Source organism: Armigeres subalbatus, chromosome 3 (assembly GCF_024139115.2).
Source record: "Armigeres subalbatus isolate Guangzhou_Male chromosome 3, GZ_Asu_2, whole genome shotgun sequence".
NCBI lineage: Eukaryota > Metazoa > Arthropoda > Insecta > Diptera > Culicidae > Armigeres > Armigeres subalbatus.
In genome coordinates this window covers 307,222,116-307,238,302 of record NC_085141.1, presented here as the reverse complement: position 1 = coordinate 307,238,302, position 16,187 = coordinate 307,222,116, and the positions used below count along the sequence as shown (strand labels likewise).

General features: G+C 42.3%; 3 protein-coding genes across 3 annotated transcripts; 1 reads left to right on the top strand and 2 right to left on the bottom strand.

Moving 5' to 3' along the window:
* Positions 1-8,730: 8,730 nt before the first annotated feature.
* Positions 8,731-9,708, bottom strand: LOC134220676 (cuticle protein 76-like). The gene is made up of 2 exons (XM_062699782.1): positions 9,621-9,708; positions 8,731-9,544 (listed from the first exon to the last, which is right to left on the bottom strand). The coding sequence occupies exons 1-2, from the start codon at positions 9,627-9,629 to the stop codon at positions 9,095-9,097; spliced, it is 459 nt and encodes a 152-aa protein (XP_062555766.1). The 5' UTR covers positions 9,630-9,708; the 3' UTR covers positions 8,731-9,094.
* Positions 9,709-11,186: 1,478 nt separating this feature from the next.
* LOC134220674 (uncharacterized) lies at positions 11,187-12,527 on the top strand. The gene is made up of 2 exons (XM_062699780.1): positions 11,187-11,291; positions 11,349-12,527. Exons 1-2 carry the CDS (start codon positions 11,272-11,274, stop codon positions 12,442-12,444), a joined length of 1,116 nt encoding a protein of 371 aa, XP_062555764.1. The 5' UTR covers positions 11,187-11,271; the 3' UTR covers positions 12,445-12,527.
* LOC134220675 (uncharacterized) lies at positions 12,498-13,736 on the bottom strand. The gene has a single exon (XM_062699781.1). The coding sequence runs from the start codon at positions 13,676-13,678 to the stop codon at positions 12,620-12,622; it is 1,059 nt and encodes a 352-aa protein (XP_062555765.1). The 5' UTR covers positions 13,679-13,736; the 3' UTR covers positions 12,498-12,619.
* Positions 13,737-16,187: the final 2,451 nt, after the last annotated feature.

Below are 16,187 nucleotides of genomic sequence, written 5' to 3'. Positions count from 1 at the left end.
ATTGTCGGCCGAACATTTGCAAAGGTGGCAGAACTGTACACCCGCCTGAAACGTGAAGCAACAAAAGTTGGACTGGTGGTGAATGCGTCAAAGACAAAGTACATGCTTGTGGGCGGAACCGAGCGCGACAGGGCCCGCCTGGGAAGCAGTGTTACGATAGACGGGGATACCTTCGAGGTGGTCGAGGAATTCGTCTACCTCGGATCCTTGCTAACGGCTGACAACAACGTTAGTCGTGAAATGCGAAGGCGCATCATCTGTGGAAGTCGGGCCTACTACGGGCTCCAGAAGAAACTGCGGTCGAAAAGATTCGCCACCGCACCAAATGTGTCATGTACAAGACGTTAATAAGACCGGTTGTCCTCTACGAACATGAAATATGGACCATGCTCGAGAAGGACTTGCAAGCACTCAGGGTATTCGAGAGACGGGTGCTTAGGACCATCTTTGGTGGTGTGCAAGAAGACGGTGTGTGGCGGCGAAGAATGAACCATGAGCTCGCCCAACTCTACGGCGAACCCAGTATCCAGAAGGTAGCTAAAGCCGGAAGGGTACGATGGGCAGGACATGTTGCAAGAATGCCGGACAGCAACCCTGCAAAGATGGTGTTCGCTTCCGATCCGGCAGGTACGAGAGGGCGTGGAGCGCAGCGAGCGAGATGGGCAGACCAGGTGCAGAACGACTTGGCGAGCGTGGGGCGTATCCGAGGATGGAGAGATGCGGCCTCGAACCGTGCATTGTGGCGTCAAATTGTTGATTCAGTGTTATCTGTTTAGATGTTAACTAAATAAATGAAAAATGAAATTGCACTCAAGTGGGTGATTATCAGTTAGCGCTCAACTACCGAGCCAAGCGGTCGATGTTTTCGAACAAGCGAATCTCGGGAGTCGTTCACAGACTATTCAGTACGTTTTTTGTTGGTTTAATTCACCGTCGCTGCAAGTGTCGCATTCGCCGCGTCGCATTGTCCGCGCGATGCCGCGTCGCGAAAATACATTTCGCGTCGACTATTCGCAATTCCCAAAATTACTCTCCCATGATGAAATTCATAAATTCATCGGGGAAGAATTGGGGCTCACGCGCGAGAATGTTCTTCTCCTACAGCCAAGCAGGCGGCTTGGCTGTACCTTCGTAGAGGTCACTAGCCTCGAACTTGCAGAGGCAATCGTTCAACAGCATGACAACAAACACGAATACATCTACGACCGAAAGGCTTACAAGCTACGTATACTGATGGAGGATGGATCAGTGGAAGTGAGCCTGTTCGACCTTTCCAATGATGTCTCGAACGAGCAGATAGCTGAATTCCTCTCCGAGTACGGCGAGGTTCTCAACATTCGCGACCTGCTGTGGGATGAACGGTCCCGATTCAGCGGAATCAAAACCGGAGTTCGTATCGCTCGGATGATAGTCAAACAGAATATCCCCTCTCTCGTAACGATTCGTGGGGAAGACACATCGGTCGGCTACAAGGGGCAGCGGCAGACGTGTTTACATTGTAAAGAATACGTACACGTCGGCATTCCGTGTGTTCAAAACAAAAAACTGTTGGTGCAGAAGCTCGTAGCAGACCAATCATACGCTAACGTCGCTAAACAGCCGGCGCTGCCAAAGAAACCGGCCAAAACAAACTCTTTACCGCAAGTACAGGAGACACAAACACAGCCCAACTCGTTTCGGTCACCACAAGTCAAGCCGAACGAATCTCATTCCGCAGTAATCCAGCCTGCAAAACCAATGGCTCCCCCTACTGCACCTATTATCCATCGCAGCCGGCCAACAGAAGCGCAGCCATCTAGAAAGGTAGACGGCAACGAAACGGACAACTCGCAAGCATCAAATGACTCTAGCAGCCGGCGTTTACGTAGCAGACGATCACCACCTGGGAAGAAAATGCGACACAGCGACGAAGCCACTTCCGAACACGCACGAGCTGCCGGGGACGACGTACAGCAACAATAGAGCACATCAGCGTAAACATCGGAACCATCAACATCAACACAATAACCAACACTACCAAGATCAACGCTCTACGAAACTTCATACGAACGACTGAATTGGACATAATATTCTTGCAAGAGGTAGAAAACAATCAGCTTTCCCTCCCCGGTTATAACGTGGTGTGCAATATCGATCATGCAAGAAGAGGAACAGCAATCGCTCTCAAGGAACATATAAAGTTCACACACGTCGAAAAGAGCCTGGATGGAAGACTTCTTGCCTTGCGAGTACAAAACACAACCCTGTGTAATGTGTATGCCCCATCGGGATCTGCTCTCCGAGCCGAAAGAGAGCGTTTCTATAACAGCACCGTTGCCTACTATCTACGGCATCGTACCGACAACGTCATCCTCGGAGGCGATTTTAATTGTGTTATTCGGCAGTGCGATGCGACGGGTGCGAATTCCAGTCCAGCACTTCAATCCACTGTTCAACAGCTTCGGCTAACCGATGTGTGGCAATGTCTCCGATCGCGCGAGACGGGTTACACATATATAACTCACAACTCTTCATCCAGGCTTGATCGGATATACGTCAGCACTAGCCTTCGGGAACATCTGAGAGAAACAGCTGTTCATGTCTGCTGCTTCACGGACCACAAAGCTGTAACTGTTAGAGTATGTCTTCCCATTCCCGACAGAGCACCAGGCCGTGGCTTTTGGTCCCTACGTCCACATCTCTTGACCCCCGAAAACATCGAAGAGCTTCAAATAAATTGGCAATATTGGACCCGACAGAGACGCAATTATCGTTCATGGATGGATTGGTGGATATCATTCGCCAAGCATAAGATCAAATCTTTTTTTCGGTGGAAATCGAAACTTGCTTTCGATGCTTTCCACCATGAGCAACAACGTCTCTACGTACAACTACGTCTCGCGTATGATGGCTATCATCACAACCGTGCCATGCTTGCCACCATAAACCGTGTGAAAGCAGAAATGCTTTCTCATCAGCGTCGCTTCTCTGAGATGTTTGTCCGGATCAATGAAACTCTGATTGCTGGTGAGCCACTATCCACGTACCAGCTAGGAGAACGCACAAGAAGAAAGACCATAATCGAGCAGCTACGAACGAACGAACGAGACGAGGAAATCAATGATCCTGGTGCTATCCGAAATCATATGGTGCAGTATTTCTCCGATCTCTACGCACGAGAGGATTTAGCAGAAGCAGAAGAAGAAGAAAATACTTTTCGATGCGAGAGAATAATTCCCGCCGAGGATGATACAAACGCAGCCTGCATGAGCGAAATCTCAACAACCGATATTCTCTTAGCAATCCGAACGAGCTCTTCCAAAAAATCGCCTGGACCCGACGGACTGCCAAAGGAATTTTATCTACGATCGTTCGATGTGATTCACCGGGAGCTAAACTTAATTATGAATGAGGCTCTCAATTCAAACTTCCCAACACAATTCGTCGACGGAGTAATCGTGTTGGTCAAAAAACGCGATGCAGGAGATACTGCTCGATCATACAGGCCGATCAGCTTGGTAAATTTTGATTATAAAATTCTATCAAGAATACTGAAGAGACGACTTGAAAATGTATTTCGTACCCACAACATTCTAACCGGCTCACAGAAGTGCTCTAATGCCGGGAATAACATTTTTCAAGCGACTCTCACTTTAAAAGATAAAATTGCTCAGCTGAAAGCAAACGGTAGAACAGCCAAGCTGATCGGCTTTGATCTAGATCATGCTTTCGATCGGGTAGACCATAACTTTCTGTTTAACACAATGCGTGCTCTTGGTTTCGATGCAGGGATGGTAAATCTACTATCTCGTATAGCAAACTCGTCCTCATCTCGTCTGCTTATAAATGGATTTTTATCTGCTCCTTTTCCGATACAGCGATCGGTCCGTCAAGGGGATCCGCTCTCGATGCACCTGTTTGTTCTATACCTGCATCCCCTTCTAAAACAGCTGGAACGTGTGTGTGATGGCGATTTAATTGTCGCATACGCCGACGATATCAGTGCAATAGTAAGCAGTGTGGTGCAGTTAAACTCAATGAGAGATTTATTCAGGCGTTTTGGAAAAATAGCAGGAGCACGCCTCAATGAATTAAAAACGACATCAATCAACGTAGGCTTGATAAATAATCCCCGACTGTTACGTGGCTAAGAACAGAGAATAAAATCAAAATTCTTGGTGTTGTTTTTACCAACTCAGTCGTTGAAATGGTGAAACTAAACTGGGATACGCTTGTCACAAACTTCACTCGGCAAGTATGGCTCCATTCTCAGCGAAATCTGTCGCTTCATCAGAAAGTTACACTTCTGAACACCTTCATATCATCTAGGATGTGGTACATTTCCGCCCAATTGGCTCCAACTGCAGCTCATGTGGCGAAAGTGACGGCTACTATGAGACGATACCTCTTCCGCGGAGTACCTGCAACGGTTCCAATGCATCAACTTGCACGCAGCAAGGAAAACGGCGGTGTCGGATTGCAGCTTCCAAAGATTAAAAGCACCTCCTTGCTGCTTAACAGGCACATGCGCGAACTGGATATCATGCCTTATTATAAATCCTGTGTAAATGCCGCAAATCCACTCAACCCAAATTCTCTCTCTGATCTTCCTTGCCTAAAAGCTCTCATAAATAATTACCCTATTATACCCTTCCAAATCCGTCAAAACCCCTGCGCCAGCCATCTGCATCGTTTTTTCATCGAGCGTATGACAGACACGCCAAAAGTAGAAACTGATAATCCAAACTACAACTGGATTCGGATTTGGAAAAACATTTCAATCCCTGATCTTCTGCCTTCCCATAGAAGTATTCTCTACATGTGGGTAAATCAGAAAGTGCCACATCGTCGACTGCTCTTCAGGATGCAACGAACGAACGGAGAACAGTGTACAAACTGTGTGGGGAACATAGAAACAATACAACACAAATTCTTTGCTTGTCCAAGAGTAATCGACGCTTATCGCCTACTGAAACGAAAGTTGCATGAGATAACAGGCGGCCAGTGTTTCAACCATGAAAATCTGATGCGGCCCACACTGTATCGTCTTCGAAAGATGACGAAAGTATCACTATTAAATTATTTAGTGAATTATATTAGTTTTATTGATAGAAGCAATGGAGGAATAGATACTGATGAACTGAATTTCATTCTTGATGTCGGAGTTTAAACAATTACCTATTTGTAAATAGTTTTATAATCATAAATCGACAAATAAACGTATTAAAAAAAAAAAAAAAAAAAAAAAATTAGGAGATCTGGTATGCAGAAGAAGGGCATCGTCGCATATGCTCCTGATCTTTGCGGATGACATTGACTACATTGGTAACGATCACAGGGCAGTAGTGGAGGCTTTTGCCCTAATGAAGAGGGAGCAGGCGAAGATAGGCTAAATCATCGACTCTGCCAAGACGGAGTACATGGTTGCGGGTAAAGATAAAGGTAGGCCTATTGGTGTTAGTGCTGAGGTAGTGCTTGATGGGGAAGATGTTGAAGAATTTGTTTATCTTCGAACACATGACATGTGACATGTGACAATGACGTTTCCTGTGAAGTGAAAAGACGTATTGCTGCTGTGAATAGGGGCTTCGTCGAATATTGGAAACAAAACTTGCTCTGTTTCGTTAAGATGTAAAAATAGGTGGATCGGAAAGCTTTTGGGGTTTTCGAGCGAAAAGTGCTAGGTACACTGACTCCACAATCATGGGTCACACACTAATATGAGTCATTTCCATTTAAGCAACATGCAAATTGGAGTGACTAATTATTGTTACAAAGTGACCCATATATGTGGGATCAGTGTACAATTCTCGATGTTCCAAAAAAAAAAAAGAAAAAAAAAATTGTGGCGCAGACTTAGTGCGAATGTCGGAAGAAAGAATAGCAAAAACAATATTCACCAGAGATCCGGATAGAGGCCAGCGACTTCGTGGCTGCTGCACGCGGTGGAATCTGACCTGGGAACCCTAAACGTTTATGCAAACTGGAGGAACATCACCCAAGATTGACAATTATGGAGCTCTATAATACGTCAGTCAAAGGTTGTTTAGAGCTTCTAGTGGAGTGTCTTCACTTGTCATAAGGCGATTTCGAACTATCCTATTTTATTCAACCACTTGAAATGAACGAACGATTTATTGAAAGTCGCAGAATTATTGGATGTATTGTGGCTATCCGTTTAGATTGCATCAATTATGCTCTCACATTTCTCAACAAGCGATTTCTAAAAACTCACAACTTTCTAGGACGACTTAAAAATTGGCACATCTTCGAAAGTTCCGAAGCTTCCAGATGCTCACCTAACGGCCACACGGTGTCAATGAATGATCCTCGAATTGATTTTGATCGCACACAACTACAAAAAAAAGTCGCAGCTTTCTAGGGCGAGTTTCTAGAATTGTTTACCTTTTCGGCTATTCCGGAGCTTCTGGAGCACCACTTAGTGGCCTCCCGGGGTCAACGTGTGGTTCTTGAAATGATATTGCTCTCATTTTGATGCATAAATAGTTTTGTGAAACAGTACGGTTTATGAGAATGAATTGAAAAATTGGCCCTTTTTTCAGAATGTTCCGGAATTCCCGGAGGACCATTTAGCGGGGTTTTGCTCTCACATTCATAACAAACCACTGTATTCTAGGACGATTTTCAAGAATTTGTTTTTACTATGGGTGTTCCGGACATTCAGCGCCAGATGACCAATGGTGGTCAACGCGTTGGTCATGCAATGATTTTACTCTCACAATGCTACAACAATATAATCTTCTAGACCTGGTCATTTCTCCTGATGTTCCAGAGCTTTCTAAAACCACTTAGTGGCCACCCGGGATGAATGAGTAGTCTTTGTATTGATTTTGTTCGCTCATTGCTACTACAACACTAAAATTCTAAAAAGTCTCAGTTTTCTAGGATAAACTTTCAGAATCGGCAACTTTTCCGGATGTTTCGGAGCTTTCGGTGGTCCATTTAGTTGCCTTCTGGTGTCAAAGTGTGGTCCTTGCAATGATTTGGCTCTCAACACATGGGTTAAAAAAAACTGCAGCTTTCTATTTTTTTATTTATATTGAAAAGTATTTATGGCCACTTAACACCCTACGGGGACCTGTTCTGCAATGGAAACTATAAAGTCAGCACGTCTGGTGGCTCTAAAACAATCAGAAAAACACTGCTGAGGCAATTTCAAGAAGTTTGATGCCCATATTGTTGAGGTTCCATTGAAAAATGTTTATGACCATTCTTGGCCCCACTGGGAACCTGTTCCGTAATAGCCACTCAAATTTTCACACATCTGTTGGTTGGAACCAAGATAATAAACAACAGCCTGCTGTGGAAGTTTCAAGAATTTTGACATCCATATTGTTGGGGATCCAATGAGAAATGTTTTTGGCCAACCTTGATCAAACAAACTCCCCCCCTTCCCCTCCCCACCCGGGAAACTTGCTCCAAAATGGCCACTCCGGACTCAACTTGTCAAGAACACACGTTAGAAATAATTTCAAGAAGTTTGATACCCATATTGATGATGTTCCCTTGAAAAGTGTCCATGGCCACCTATGACCCGTCGAGGAACCTGTTCTGGAATGGCTTATTGAACATCTACACGTCTGATGGACCCAAATCAATAAAAATCAACCTGCTGATGAAATATCAAGAAGTTTGATACCCATATTGCTATTTACCTATCGAAATCCACGATCACTATAATCTATGGAAGACATGTCCCTAGAAATCCAGATTTCCCGGTGATCCGAGGGTCCGGACCGGTCCTATCCTAAAACAGCATGATAAAGGACAAAATTCTGAAGCGAAAGAGCCCAAAACAGTTAAAAACGGTTAAAAATTGCCTAAGATATAAGCATTTTAGTTTCGTGGGTACCCGGGTACCCTGCCGGACATTTAAAGGGTAAAAAAATGTCGGAACCCCTCCTGAATCAAAATTTCAGTTAACCCGTACAATCGATTTTGGCCGTCATTATTGTGGATATGACAGGGTTTCAACCTCCTACTATGAAAATTCATTTAGATATCGCGAATTGAATTCCAAAAAGGTACCCGGGTACCCAGCCGGCCACACAAGGGTTAATTAAATTGCTTTTAGAATTTTTGGCAAGAGTTTTAAAAACTTCTTCGTATGGTTTCCCGTGAAATTTTTTTCGATTATCATCTTTCTGCTTCTTCTTCTTCTTCTTCTTCATGCAACATCAAAGCGCCAATTGTGGTAGTAGCGGATTGTGTTAAAATAATAATCGAAGATACGAAATGGAAGCATGAATTATTTGAATTGCTCGGTCGGATCGAAGCAGTCGGCGTTCGAATAGTAGGCGCCCATTAGCACACAAATATGAGCTCGATTAACAGAACAAAACAATGAAAGAGACGATACTAATCCGAATATTAGGTACATCGCCTAGAGCTACTCGTTCTGTCAGAACATACTTGTGAGTACACAGCCCATGATAATTCAGATAGGTATTCGACGGATGTCCTAAGGACATTCGCTCGGCCACGACACTGAAGACGTCATCTTCTATTGTTTTGAACGAAATTAAACTCGAGTAAATTCTGTTTCAAATTCGTGCAAAATTACAACTGTGCAGTATTCCAATTATAAATTTCCCAATGAAACTGTTTGAATTTTTAAAACTACACGTCTGTTGAAGATGCCATTTTTATAGTTTCAATTTCATTTTCTAAATCCCATACAATTTATAACTCTACTAAAGATGCCCTTATTGTTTGGCATTCAGTAAAATGATCATGATCGAGATTCTCGAATCGCAATTATTTATCGGTATGCTATCGATATCATTGTTAGTAGCCGATAAAATTTAATGTAGCGAATTTGCAAAAGTGTCACCCAAATTAATTAAACTAATTCCACATGGTTTGGCTCAAATTTTGTTCATTTTCTTTTATTATCCGTTGTTGTCGCTGTTGTTCTTATCACAAAAGTTGCGTGTTAGGTGGGAACGTTGCTGGTCGGAGGTCTCATTTCACGTCCCCAGTTCCGTTGACTGTGTGTGTTGGTTGTTGCGTGACTTAGAGTTGTGGTAATTCCCGAGAGATTTTCACGATTGCCGTTGGGCCGGTGGTCCGTTTTGCCGATTGGTTAAATACCTTACCAGGCGTAGTTGATGCCGAATCCGTTGCTGTAGGTCATGTGGGCGACGGTTGGGGCAGCAGAGTAGGCGACTCCCAACAGAGCTGGGGCAGCGGCGACGGCCTTAACGGCTGGAGCACCATAGATGGCTGGGTGGGCGAGGGCAGGGGCGGCGTAGGCTGGGGCAGCGTAAGCTGGGGCGTGATAGGCAGCAGGGTAAGCGGCAGCAACGGATCCGACGGCCAGTCCTGGGTTGCTGATGCGGACATCGGACTTGCTCACCGACGAGTATGGGGTGTCGATGGTCTTGGAGTGGGTCGAGATCTGTCCCAGGTTTCCGTAGGTGCGGAGGATGTTCGATTGCTGGCTGGTGACGGCCGGGGTGTGGATTCCGGCGTAGGTTGGGCCGGCTGGGTTCAGGGAGTAGGCGGCCTGGCACACGGCAACAGCGGCAGCGAAAACAACGAACTGAAAACGAGTCGAACACGTGATTTTGGATAAGGATGAAGGATGAAAATCAATAACTTTCAATTAGAGAACTCACTTTGAACATTTTGAGCGGGTTTTGTTTTTTTTAATAAATAAATAACTTAAAAGTATTTGACTACACCAAGGTGCAACTATCAACTGATAACTTTATTGCAAAATGTGATCGCTTTATATAGTCGCGAGTGCATATTTGAGAGACGCGGTTGAATGTGACACAGCCCGAAACGCACCTCTTTTCGCCTATGACATCGTTTAGGTCGCCCGCGAAATAAGATTATGTGAGAAAAAAAAACGACGGAGATACCGACCTGCGCCGGGGTGTATCGATTGTAGGGGAAGTGGTTTAAAATGCATCGGTGCACTTTGAGCTGAGAAAAGTCAACCGAATCGACTTGAAGGGTTATGCATGAAACTAGCATTAAATAGGCACATAAATCTAAAACAACCTTCAGATACATAGTTCTGATTTAGACCGACATTTTTTTTGAAGAGAATTACATAGAGAGTTAAGCACAGTACGAACAAATATTTTAGTCAATATTAACGTCGACCGACGGCTCCAAAAGTCACTTTCAATTCAATTGAAGTCCTCCAAAGATGTTGAAGGATAAAATGTTGCAATTGATTCCGAAAGTTAACGAAGCATCAGCACAGGGTTTATTTATAGCGAACGAATTTTATAACAGGAAAATGCTGGACTGAAAGTTGATTTTAATTTACTCTGAAATTCTAACGAAACAGCGATCTTGTGCCTTTTACCTTTAGTCTGTGATTTGTTTGTTGTTATATCTAAGCTACGAAACGTGATGGATTCATTTGGATGGCACGGACAAACTCAAAAGAAACTATTTGTGCCAGAACTTTAAATATCGAGTCTGTCCTATACTAAGAACACACCAGTGGTACTTGTACCATGGTACAAGAGGACAAGAAAATTATTCCAAGACTATCTTTGATAAAGACAATAATTGGTATGGTACTAATTTCAAGATTATTGTACCATGGTACTTATACCACCAGTGTGTCATTAGTATTATGAAGGTCACATTTAGTGGAATTTGGAGCAAGTGCCCAACTAACAATTTTGGTGCAAAAGCTTCAACTTCTAGCCTTAGGCTGTATAATATTTGAATAAAAGCAGCCAATGCTGAATAAAAGAAAAGCCTCCGTAAATAATCCCTTAAACTTCAACTCGACTATTACCCAAATATCTATCAGCTAGTCAGTTTGTACCGAATATATTTCATCTTTTATCGTTTATGCAGCTTTCATATATTCATAAAACAGCTCTGTCTGAATTAGCAACAAAGCTCATCGGTTAAGAGCTCATGTATTGGGTATTTGACTGAAAATCAAAAATAGAGTGCAGTTCAGAAAGCAACTCTCTCATACGCGACTACATGTTAAAGAAAAACATACCAATTCAAAGTAAAATGCTACAATATGTTAATTGTTTCAACAGCCTAGGTAGCTACATTAGTCGTTCTTCGGTTATTTAACATAAGTGCATTTATTACATTAGCTCTTTATTTAGAAAGGATAATCATTTCCTGCATGAAAATGCACATTTTTTGGGTTAATTTTCTGTCATATTGAGTAACGTGAACGTTGTCGTGTATTTGTTTATGTTGTCGATACTCACCAGACTCGTTAAATAAATTTCAAGAGTCTTGAGAAAATAATTAATTCCAGTTACAGTTTCATTCATGGATTCACAAATTGAAGAGTAAGTTTTTAATTTCCATTTCCCCTACAGTTGATTATCAGTGCTCAAATTTCACAGATCATACGAAGCCGAGGAATATCTCGATGAGGATGGCCTTGATCTGCTAGAGGAAACTGCTGGGAAGAATACACGAATGTACAGCATTGAGGTTTCCGACGACCAGCGAGAATTCCGGCCGCTGAGTGACGATGCTCCTAGAGAGGACATCCTAGCAGATGAATCCCTAGTTGACACCGAGAATTTATTTGAAGGAGAAGATTTTGTTTTTTCCTTTACTGGCGTATTTTGCCGGAGATTGTATCGCAGTCAACAGCGCCCCAAGGAGAGTGTCAGAGCTCTTGTGAATGGGAATTCAGTGGACGAAACTATCGAATCAATCTGGAATCAAGCAAAGCATTTGATGGACCGGAAAGTTATATTCGAAAATGATGTTCCAAATTGGGCAGAAAAAACAGAACCAACCATTGACGACATTCAGGAGTTTGTAAATTTGCAGGACGAGGTGAAGAGAAGGATTTATACTGTTAGTGTTTTGACACCACGGCTGCTGAGAAACTGGCGCGGCAAGAGCGTTAAAATATTTGTCTATGCATTTTCAACTGCAGTGGAGACGGCCGGCCAGTATCAGCAAGTAGCAAAACGGTTGTTGTCACCACAAAATCCAGATCGAGCGGGCGCTCATTCCACAAGGGATGACTCTGCGTTGGCTGATGAACTACGGAAGAGTCATTGTCATCTAGAAGGCCATCAAAGTTCGTGGTTACTATGGGCCAACACAATCAATTCTTCACCAGCCCATATGCAGGAAGTTCTGAAGCAAGCGGATTCTCCTCCTATCGAGCTGTCAAAGTATTTCCGCTGGGCAGCCGTTTCTGAAGCAGCACGTTTGCAATCAATTCATTGTGGAATGGTTGTAGCTCAGACATCCAATAATACCTGGTGTCGCGAATTGGATGATTTGAAGACTGAAGTTTCCCTTGGAATTTCAGTTCTACAGGGAGTAATGCGCAAATTGGAGGCCATGACGATCCGAGGAAGTTCCGAGTCGGAGCTATTCAGTGCGATGGAATCGGCCACACGCCCAGAGGAAACAAGTTTGAGTCACTCCTTGGCGGATAAAGTAATGGATTGCACTGATGTTGATCACGCGTAGAAGTAATTTATAGAGAAAAGCACTTTTATGATGTAATGACCATTTCCAAAAAATCTTTCTTTCGCAGCTTTTGATAAGCGAATCTTAATGGCTTTTTTACCTTCTTCCATTTTGTTTTAATGAAATAAAAACATTAAACGTTTTACATAAATAAATTATAATTTTATTTGAAAACCTATCTTGGAAATACATTAAAGTCCATGTATTTTGGGTCTTGGCTCAAGCCTTTTTCAGGAATGAACACACCTCCAGACATGTACCCACAATTTTCGAAAAGCTTGTGGCAGGGATAAACTTTAAAGTAGTTCATTCCTTCACAAACTTCCTCCAATATCGATGCATTTTCTTGGTGATATCTCTGTAGATGTCTTTTAATTAAACCGAAAACAATTTCAATGGGATTGAAAAAAGGACAGTACGCAGGAAGGAATATGGGAATGATGCCAATAGATCTTAGATAGCGGATAATGTGTGGGTCGCAATGTATGCGGGCGCCATCTAGAATCCAGATTGAGTGGAACCCTGGATAGTTTTGAACGAGATTATTATTCAACGCAAACGTACGGCAGCATTCAAAAAATTTCCTTCTGTTGAAAGTTCCTTCTGTCCAAAAACTATCCAGCATTCCACCTAATCCGAGAAAACATAGAAAAGACACTCTTGGTTTCCTAGAAAACTCTCCACGGTAGATCAGTTTTTGTCCAACCACTCCATATCCCTTCCTGCGTAGCATGTCCTTGTTATCAAAGGAAACTTCATCCAGAAAAACTAAATTATATAAGTCCCATTGAATGGAGAGCATTTCCTGAACGAATCTAATTATCTCAGAGTCTCGGATTTGTATTGCTCTCCGTTCTATCGTTTTCCAGCTAAGCCCTGATTCATGAAAGTTAGTGCAAATTGAAGAAACACTGATGGAAATTTGAAAATGATGTTGAAATCTTTGCTTGGCTTCATCGAGAAATAGGATTGGTTCATTCCGGTAGAGGTTCACGACCCATTCTCTCTTTTCGATGTTGAATTTTCTGTAAATACGGTCACGTTGTTTCCTCCGGAACACTCCATCACGTTCGTACCGTAAAACCCAATCGTAGATTGTTGAAACAGCTTTCCCGTAGATTGTAGCCAATTCTCTTTTCGAAATGCCAAGGAAATAGTGTCCATAAAGAGCATGGTACACTGTGTTAATACTTGCATGTTGTCGTCGGACGTTATGTATAATAGGATTTGCCATTTTAATCCAGGTTTATTTTACAAAATGTGAAAAAAGCAAATTTTTAAAGCAGATGAACCCTATATTATTTTGAACAGTAATAATTTCACTCTCAAGACTCAACAACAAAACAATTACAAAAATGACAAATGTCATTCTGACAATTGATTCGGATATCAGTCTCACGTCGCGTGTCGCACACGCGCGTTCCGATTTGGTGGGCGCGCTACAATATGTAATTGAGTGGCTTGTTAGCAACTTCCCATATTACGGTGAGTAGCATTCAAAATGAAAAAGTTTTCGCTGTTGTTATCCAGCATTTTACGTGCGGTAATGGCCGCCACAACTTAACTAACTTTTTGGTAGGATTCATTCGATTTGACGTTTGGCTTGTGTCGTATGACACCGCAGCGATCATCATCATCATGAATTCATCATTATGATGATGAAAACTTATCGTTTTTGTGTCATACGACACAAGCCAAACACTCAGAAATAAATTTATACTAAATAGTATAAAAATCATGCTAAATGGCTATTCACCTGGTTGACCCCAAACTCGTATTCCACCCAGCAATACTCGAATAGTATAACTTTGAGAAAATCATTCTCTAGTATAAGTTAGCTTTATGACTAGTTGGATTACCTTGGATATGAAGCTGGTTTCTAGGTTAGGTTTGATTGTTTTTACATTTTCTTATAATTGGAAAAATAAAAGTTAAATTGAAGTACAGTTTATATTATTATTTTTATTGGAAAAACATGCCATAGAAATACTAATGTTATGCAATCGCTCATGACACACTCTGAAGGGACAGAACCGAGGCTTAGTCGACTCGCTGAACTGGAATAACTAGAAGTGTGCGGCTGGTCGTAATTATGTGCTTGGATGTCTTCCACCGAGGATGGTAGAGCTCAAGGATCTGGGAAAACAACGGGCTGATTTAGACCCTGTACTTAGTTGACTTCCACCGATAATGGTTTGTTTAGCACCAGAATCGAAATGAACATCATTTCATTGGGTTAGATTTTTCCGCTCGAATCCCGACGATCTGGAAAAAAGTGAATTGATTATAGAAAAAAAAACCTCCAAAAATAATCCAGGCTTACCAAAAAACATGCGCATTCCAACGCAACTGGATGCCAACTTGATGAGGGCAGATTATTTCGATCAGATGATCCGCGGGAAACTCCACTAAATGCAACCATCTTGCGCCGTAGTTGGCTGAGAGCGCCAACTTCTCAGGAATGATCGTGAAATCCGAATGGTTCGGAGCGCGATGCCCAAGTGCATGGCACCGATTCAAAACGGGAAACATCAACATGGCCGGAGTTCCGTAGCTGTCGTCCTTGAGTAAGCCGTATGCACTTTTCTCTAGACGGAGGGTAACCGGAACACTCGCGACGGAACTGTTATTATTCCCGGCTGGACAGCAAAATTTACGACGAATATTCTACCGGCAATTACTAAGGCGGGCACTCTTTGCGTAATTGTTCAACTGGTTTTGTGCGGATATTTACTGGGAAATAATGAAATTTTAGGAGCAACGTGCGGTGACTTGGTAAATGGAAAAAATATGATTTACAGAAGAAGAATGCAAATCACCAATATTTTCGCGTTATCCTGGTTTAGTATAATGTATAATGATGCATAGTATACTTTTTAAACTAAGTAAAGAATAAACGTCAAAAATGACTTAAAAGATTAATTTCAAACCTTTCATGGCTTTATTTTATTTCTGAGTGAACTTCAAACTGTTTCCACCGACCCTGTGACAAGCGCGGTGTCATCATCATCAATAGACATAGACCGCTGTCATCATTGAAAAGTAGTATGAAAAAAAATTTGTGCCCGGGACATCCTGGCTACGATTTGGCGATAGGCTAAACAATAGCATGACAGTAGCCTGGTTTCCACGCTACCAAAAACTGAGTTGGATTGTGGCGGCCATTAGCGTTCGTAAAATGCTGGATAGCACTAACAATATAGCGTAATGGCGCTACAAATGAACTAACGAAGCTTTTAGGCAACTTCTGTATTTTGAAGATTACACAACGTTTATGTAAACCTTATACTGCTTCTTTTAATAGCTTATCAGTATGGAACGTCAAAACCACAATGTTTACATTTGATTTTTGTTGCCGGAGCTGTGTATGAGCTATTGATTTCTTTAATACAGCTACAAAGGTTTTCACCTGCTCTTATAGCAACTGACAAAGCGCTGTCATTAATGCTAGCAGAGTGTAAGAAAACAAGCCATTTAGAAGCGATATTTTTGTTGACGGCTACTGTTAAACGATTAGCAGTAGAGTAGCATCTATACAGATCGAGAAAATGTTGCCTAAAAACAATTTCAGCGATTGATGATGCATAAAAGTTAGCCAACAGAACATGCTGATATATGTATGAATAATGGTTGAAATAATGCTGAAAGCATAATTTTTAAGCTTAAGTGCTAAAAGCAGCATGTAGGCTTCTTTCTAACGTTTATTCAGCATGAATCCGAAAATAGCGTTAGCAAAATAACCT

Coding starts and splice junctions, on each gene's coding strand:
- LOC134220674 (XM_062699780.1), top strand. CDS start 11,272: ATGGATTCACAAATTGAAGA. Junction 11,292..11,348: donor ATGGATTCACAAATTGAAGA/GTAAGTTTTTAA, acceptor CAAATTTCACAG/ATCATACGAAGCCGAGGAAT.
- LOC134220675 (XM_062699781.1), bottom strand. CDS start 13,678: ATGGCAAATCCTATTATACATAACGTCCGACGACAACATGCAAGTATT.